At 41.9% G+C, this 7406-nt stretch overlaps 1 protein-coding gene across 1 annotated transcript; it reads right to left on the bottom strand.

The window, feature by feature from the left end:
• Window positions 1-77: 77 nt before the first annotated feature.
• bco1l (beta-carotene oxygenase 1, like) lies at window positions 78-6513 on the bottom strand. The gene is made up of 11 exons (XM_073462648.1): window positions 6398-6513; window positions 4568-4696; window positions 4281-4410; window positions 3939-4086; window positions 3693-3840; window positions 2987-3207; window positions 2582-2848; window positions 2395-2500; window positions 2196-2290; window positions 1991-2102; window positions 78-1912 (listed from the first exon to the last, which is right to left on the bottom strand). Exons 1-11 carry the CDS (start codon window positions 6459-6461, stop codon window positions 1758-1760), a joined length of 1575 nt encoding a protein of 524 aa, XP_073318749.1. The 5' UTR covers window positions 6462-6513; the 3' UTR covers window positions 78-1757.
• Window positions 6514-7406: the final 893 nt, after the last annotated feature.

Raw genomic sequence — 7406 nt, 5'->3', positions numbered from 1 at the left:
AATATATTGTTTTATTTAATAATTCATCCATGAAAGGACGACAGCTGAGTGTGAAAACAAAATCACAATGACAGAAATTCAAACATGTAATTTTAATATTTACAATATTATTAAGGTAATAATACAAACTGCTTCCATCAGTGAATAAACAGGCTGTTTGAAGCCAGAGAGGTGGCAGGGTCCGCCACATATAAACAGAGTAAAACAGTATAAACTGTGTTGTCCTTTAAGGTCAGTTTGTTTATTCAGATATGAAAACAGAGTTTGATTGTTGAGTTTGAAGATGTTTCTCTGCTCGTTAACGTTTAAACTTTAAACAACGAGCTTCACTCAAAATACAGAAAACAAAATATGTGACATGAAAAGAATAAAATGTAAATATATCAAATGAATTTAACGCTGCATCTGTTGGGATATTCTCAGATATTTATTATTAACTGTTGATATTAACTGTTAACTTAATGTCAGATTGTTAAAATAAAAGTCAGATTTGATCCAAACGGCTTCAAAAGCTTCAGCTGAGCTTTAGTATTTCAACTGGACCGGACTAAAACATGTGACTGCATCAGAGACCCGACTGTTCATGATGGTGTCGGTAAACGGAAACCAGACGACAGGCTGTGATTTTACCATTCTCGTTAACATCTCGTTAACATCTGTGAGGATTTGATTTAAAACTGCTCGAACACATCAGGCTGAGTGTGACACACGTCATCTTTATTTAACGCGACGACAGATTTGAACAGAACAGAAGAAAAATGTGTAAATATATATTTCTGCATCTTGTTGCCACTTATTGTGCAAAAATCTGTCCTGAGACGTTAAAATCTAATCAGGAAATGTAATATTAAATATATTTTAATATTCCCTTAAATCAGTCAATGTGAAGAACAAAAACTACAGAAAGTGACTTTTCAGAATATTTTGGGTTCATACTGTCTTTGTTTGGCAGTAAATGGCACATTGGGCTCGTTAATGAAGCAACGTTACACGAGAGGGTTTGTTAAATACGATAAATCTATAAATGATTAAACAACTTTTACCAACAAAATGAAAGATGTTATCAAAATGTATTCATGTTGTGGGGCGATTAGCTGTCAAATAAAAAAACTTTTCCTAAGCGTTATCCTTGTTTTCATGGAAAATCAAGGCCGAGCCTCGATAATCTCTAGTGTTGAGTCAGCTAGCAAACTTAAGCTAACGTTTATGACTTCTAGAGACCAAACTGAATAAATACCTCACATATATAAACACAAAACGGCTAAGCTAGCTCAGTTTTGTTTAAACTAAGATATATTAAGAAAAAACATACTTTCTATGGACAGATTAAGTTATTAAATCCACAAACTTCACGTGTATTTTTAAGCTAGTAGCGCCAAGCTAGTACCTGCATTAACAGGGCGATCAGTAGCACTAAAACATGTTTGTCAAAGAAAGGTGATATGACAAAAAATACGACTTTTAATCCAATTAATGACTTTATAGAATTATGTTGGAGAGCTTCTGTAAATACGAAGATAGAAATACCCAAACTGGAGATGACAGATATTTAACTAAACGTCCCACTGCTACCATACAGATCCATCGACATCTGTTTTCATTCTGCATAAAAATGATTTTTGTTTTCTTCTTTTTAATATCTAGCTTACTCTTGCTGGTTTTTACAATGTTATCAACCTGCTTTAAGTTTGAAATGTAAAAAAAGGTCGACTCCATTAAAGAATCATAAATAATCAGCGCAGCAGGCGCGTCGGCCGTCACACGGCAGCAGGGATGAAATGTCCGTGAAGGTCCATGTGGACGCTGGCGGGGATGGAGGCTCGGGCGATCTCCTTGAAGTTTTTGGCGTCGAGGACGAGCATGAACGGAGAGATGTTGGGATCCGGAGAGATGACGGATGACAAGATCACACCTACAGGAAGGAGAGTACCAAGAGTCAGAACCAGTTTCTAAACCTGTGAAGCAGAAACTAAAGTTCCTGCAGCCTCACCGTCGTCTTCTTCAACGGCTCCCGGAGACGCAACAAACACCGGCTCTGATGGGAAGCAGGACTCCTGCTGCCACTCGATGTGTTTCCTGGTGACGATGTCAATCTTAGCGATCTGTTGGACAGAAAATTAAAGATGAAGTGACATGTTGATGGTCTTGACGTGTTGACATGTTGACGGTGTTGCGTGCAGCCTCAGGTGTTTCACCTTGTTGGGATGAGGAGACCACTCCACCCTGGAGCCGTAGAAGTATCTGTACTTTTTGGCGTTGAACTTGTAGTTGATCCCCGGCAGCTCCAGGCCTGAGGAGGAGTGGGACTCGTCAGTTCAGGAGGATTAAACACTTTAAAACAATCAGACGGACATTGATAATAATAATAATAATAATAATAATACGATGATGAACCTTCAAACAGAGTGTCGGGCTGACAGTAGACGGACCCGTCCTCCTGCATCACTGCCTGGGCCGTCGTGTCCGTCAGAGTCACCAGGTTCGACCCTTTGGATGATTCCTGGAAAACACATCAACACAAACTCTCCGTACAGACTCGTTACCTGATGAAGTTACAGGAAGTGCGTTTGTTGGTCTGTACCTTGCTGACGTTGAGCGGCAGGACGAACCTCTGGCAGACCGGCGGGGAGAAGGTCTTGTTGGACTCGATGAATTTGGTGGTCTCTTGCCTCATGTTCTGGATGTAGAACATGTCGTACAGGTTGCTGTTCTTGTAGCTGATGAGGTCGAACACCACGTGGCCGTCAGCCTCGTACGCGTTGATGTGGTGAAAAACCACCAAGGCGTCGCCGTAGAAACGGGTGGACACCGCCTTTCCCGTTTTTCTGTTGATGACGTGGAACAAAGTCTGCGAAGGGAAGAAACCGTGGAGTCAAACCGTCGATCCTCTTTGTGTGACGACTACAGTAAATGTACTCAGTTACACAAACATTTCTTGGAGCATGATTGGCTCGTTGTTCTGTATGAGGTAAAGTTTTGAACCTACGATGTCGTCCTTGTCGAACTTGAGGCAGCTCCCCCAGTTGACCCCTCTGAAGTAGGCGGTGGCCAGTCTGATGATGTCCAGTTTGAACGGCTGCTCCACGAACACGATGTAGTTGTCGGTCATGCCGAAGCTGTGGAAGTAGCTCGGGTACAGAGTGGAGCGAAACGGGATGGAGCACACCTGCTGGACTTTCCTCAGCGCCGGCTTCTTCTGTTGTTTATCTGAAACAAACGGCACAGTGCTGTCAGACTGTGAGGACAGGTACTCAAGTAAAGTACAAGTACCTTGAACTTTTACTGAAGTACAGTAGGTGAGTCAATCGACTTAGTTACATTTGATCACTAGGATGAAGTGGAGTAGAAGTAACACATGACTTGTACTTAGGTACAGTATTGCAGAGATACTCAAGTACAGTAGAAGAACCTCAAACTTTTGCTTCACTACAATAGTTGAGTCATGTAAAGTACTCAGTTACATTTCATCACTAAGATGTAGTGGAGTACCTGAGGAGAGAAAGCTGAGGTGTTGACGTGGTGATGTCACTGCTGGTCAGTGTGACCTCACTGATATCGTGTGTTGTTGTGTCTGATTGGTCACTCGGCTGTAATCACTCAGATTCGATAACGAACTCCTCAAGCAAATAATCAAAGACACGAAGAGCTGTTCCTACACTGAGGTTTGTAATCAGATTACTACGTCCTGTTACCTGAAGCATCAGCTGGGACTTTGAAGATGACGTATTTGGGTCGACCCAGGCCCATGATGGCGGTGCCCATGTTGTAGGTGTTACCCTCGCTGTCGTAGTGAGGATGAGCCGTCGCCAAGTTCAGAGCAATGTGGTTCCTGTAGTTGATCTGGGTCGTACAGAGAACACGTGATGGGTTTGAGGAAGTATTTGGACCAGATCAATTACACTTTGGTGTTTTCAGGAGGCGGGTGGAGACTGACGTACCCTGCCGACAGTTTCCAGGGTGACGGGATCAATCTGGTTCATGTAGTTGACCTCAGAGGAGGCGTAGTAGTCCTGACCGTAACGGATTATGTTGATCAGGTTGTTGTCGGTGAAGTCGGGGATGACGTTGCAGAGATGTGTGAACGCCCTGGTGACAGAAACAGATCTCTACGTCTCCTGGATGGACTAAAACAGATCTCTATGTCCACTGGATGGACTAGAACAGATCTCTACATCTCCTGGATGGACTAAAACAGATCTCTACGTCCACTGGATGGACTAGAACAGATCTCTACATCTCCTGGATGGACTAGAACAGATGTTATCTAGGTTGGTCTGTACCTGGAAAAGATGTTCTTGCAGGGATCTGGGTAGATCATGGTTCCAAACTCGGAGACGACGATCCTGTCGGCCTCGGTGTTCCTCTTGTAGGTGTCGCTCTTCAGAAACTTACTTCTGTACGTCACCTCACCTGAAACAACACCAGGTACCAGATCTACATGATGGATTTCCAACTGAGACATCAGTGAGTTTGACTTTTCTACCGTGAGATTTTCGATGCTACATGAACTTCAGTATCCTGAGATAACGTTGTGATAATCATTGGTCTTGTCGTTAATCAGTCTCACCGTCGGTGAAGGTGAAGCTGTGGATCAGCGACATGCCATCAAACCAGTGGTTGTATTCGCTGCCGCCCACAGAGAAAAGGCCCGGCCCGTTCCTGAGCAGAGTGCCCTGCAGCCAGGACGGGATGGAACCTGCAGGTCAAAGGTCACACAGGTGTTTACCTTCCTCTACCTGATGTTGTTTACCTGGTTAATGAAGCTACATTTAATACCTGTCATTTTTATTTGTTCATTATTTTCCCCATCAATCGTTCTATTAAATTACCAGGTGACGTCTTCAAACGTCTGGTTTTGTTTGATAACGGTCCAGAGAGCATCAGTTTACTGTGACACCTGACCAGGTGAAGCAGGAAGTCGTCTCAGTCGCGACTGGAACTAAGAAATGTTTAATATTTTTTCATTATCTTTGCCTGAAAAATGGCTCCAATGATTCATCAGTTATGGAAATAATCTCAGTCTTGAATCAATCTTTATTTGTTCAGCGCCAATTAACAACAGAAGTCATCTCAGGACACTTTACAAGCCGAGCAGGTCCAAACCAAACTCCTCGGTTCATTTATCTACAGAGACCCAACATCCCCCTGCGAGCAGCGCCTGGTGACTCAGCGGCGGACGGACACCTGCCTCACGCTGTTAGTTACACAGTTTCTGATTTTTTTCTGTTGATCAACCAATTGATTAAACAACTAATCATTAATATAATTTATAATATAATTATCAACAGCCGGGACCTGAAAAAGCTACAAAAAGTGTGAAAAAAAACAAAAACCAGAAACAGAAATCTCTGCCACACTGTTTCTTTATGGTTGAACTATTGAGTGTTACTGGTTATAGATTTAAATCACATAAATCCAGTTAGTTGTTATCAACTGGAAAAAAGCCAAATGTGACGCATTTTATTTTGACGTGTTATCAGACAGGATGTTGCACAAACGATGTTGAGAAGATTAATAATTCTCCCTTCAAATCTGTTAAATCTTCCATTTTTGGTCACTGGTGCACAGAAACAATATATGTTTTATTATTTTATTTAATATGAATTCACAAACGATGACGTTGACGGTCGACGTCGCAGATTTGTTTCTGTTACTCTATAAAATCATCCAGGATCCAGTTTGACTTTATCTTCTTTACATTCTTGCTGTGATGTTAACGATTGATGTTGTTTCACAGTAGATTTTTTACTTGATCTCCTTTAAAACAGTTTTCAGTGCAAATAATTTCATTTGTGGAGTTGAGAAAACAATAATAATAAAATAACAAGTACTGTAAAATAATGTTCTGACTTTTTACAGCTTTGAAGTGTTAAAATGTACAACGGTCACATCTAAAGCAAACACTGAACGTTATTTTCTCATTTAATATATTTATTAAATATTATTGATTAAAGTTTTAATATGATAATATTGTGAAAAGTATTTCTCATTATTAAACTTGTGTTTTTAAATTAAAGCACTTGTTGGAAAATAATATTTTAGTTGAAGTAAAAACATGAATTTGTTTTTCACTGTGTATTTTTAATTCTGAGTGAATATTTCACATAAACAGTGAAAACGTTCAGTCAAAGCGCTGCAGAGCATCACATTAATTTATAAACAGCTTCTTAACATTTACAAACCAGAAGTGTTAAAGGAGCAGTCTGTAGTTTTAGAGAAGAAATCCAAACATGTCATTTTAATATTTACAATATGAAGCTGGAGAGGTGGCAGGGTCCGCCACATATAGACATACAGAGAGTTTGATTATTGAGTTAGTTTTTTCATTTCTACGTAGTGCTCCTTTAATCTTCTAGAAACCCTCTGAAACAAGCGTACGACCGTCTGAGGATCTGACCTGTCACTGGAGCTCTCACCGGCTCTGGAGTCTCCAGTCCATTTTTTCCAAATATCGACTGCATGTTTCTCCGCTGATATTTCCCAGAATGCACTGTTGCTGCGGCCCCACCAGCGACTGAACACACAGACCAGCAGCAGCTCTTATGTAGCCTCCGCCGTCTCCTACGTGCTGATCTCCAAACTCATGTGAGAGGGACTGTGTGGATTACGTAACTGTGGACTTCACTCTGCTTTTCACAATAAAAGACTGCGTGTTGGTCTGCGCCTCCTGAACCTCCTGACGCTCCTCAGGACCCAGGACCAACTGAAACAAGTCAGAACATCTGGACCTGCTGTCAAACGTTAGCGTCTCTGGTTTTATGTTTTAATGTGACTTTTATTAAAATGTCCCTTTTCAGAGCAGCACTGTGAGGAACAGTCCGCTGCTTATCTAAATGGATTTATTACCTGTTTGTGCTTTAAATGTGAAGGTGAACAAAGTGCTGCTTGATGGATCCTTGACCTGATGATCGGTGAGTTATCAGTCGGCCTGTTGAGACACGCTGCACTTTATCTGCTCTGCAGCCGTTAAACCATAAAGTCACCCAACGCCCTGTTTCATGTCAGTACAACTGTATTAAACATGTCCAGTGTTCCTCACTGGTGTTCCTCACTGGTGTTCCTCACTGGTGTTCCTCAGTGGTGTTCCTCACCGGTGTTCCTCACTGATGTTCCTCAGTGGTGTTCCTCACTGGTGTTCCTCATGATGTTCCTCAGTGGTGTTCCTCACTGATGTTCCTCATGATGTTCCTCACTGGTGTTCCTCATGATGTTCCTCATGATGTTCCTCACTGGTGTTCCTCACTGATGTTCCTCACTGGTGTTCCTCATGATGTTCCTCATGATGTTCCTCACTGATGTTCCTCACTGGTGTTCCTCACTGGTGTTCCTCACTGGTGTTCCTCACTGGTGTTCCTCATGATGTTCCTCACTGGTGTTCCTCATGATGTTCCTCAGTGGTGTTCCTC

Source organism: Pagrus major, chromosome 24 (assembly GCF_040436345.1).
Source record: "Pagrus major chromosome 24, Pma_NU_1.0".
Classification (NCBI taxonomy): domain Eukaryota; kingdom Metazoa; phylum Chordata; class Actinopteri; order Spariformes; family Sparidae; genus Pagrus; species Pagrus major.
This window is presented reverse-complemented; position numbering and strand designations above follow the sequence as displayed.

What these genes read in the sequence shown, in the direction of transcription:
- bco1l (XM_073462648.1), bottom strand. Translation starts at nt 6,461, where the DNA reads ATGCAGTCGATATTTGGAAAAAATGGACTGGAGACTCCAGAGCCGGTG. An exon ending in AGTTCGACAAGGACGACATC is followed by an intron (nt 2,849 to 2,986) that starts GTAGGTTCAAAA and finishes TTCCCTTCGCAG; the next exon opens with ACTTTGTTCCACGTCATCAA. An exon ending in GCCCGACACTCTGTTTGAAG is followed by an intron (nt 2,291 to 2,394) that starts GTTCATCATCGT and finishes ACTCCTCCTCAG; the next exon opens with GCCTGGAGCTGCCGGGGATC.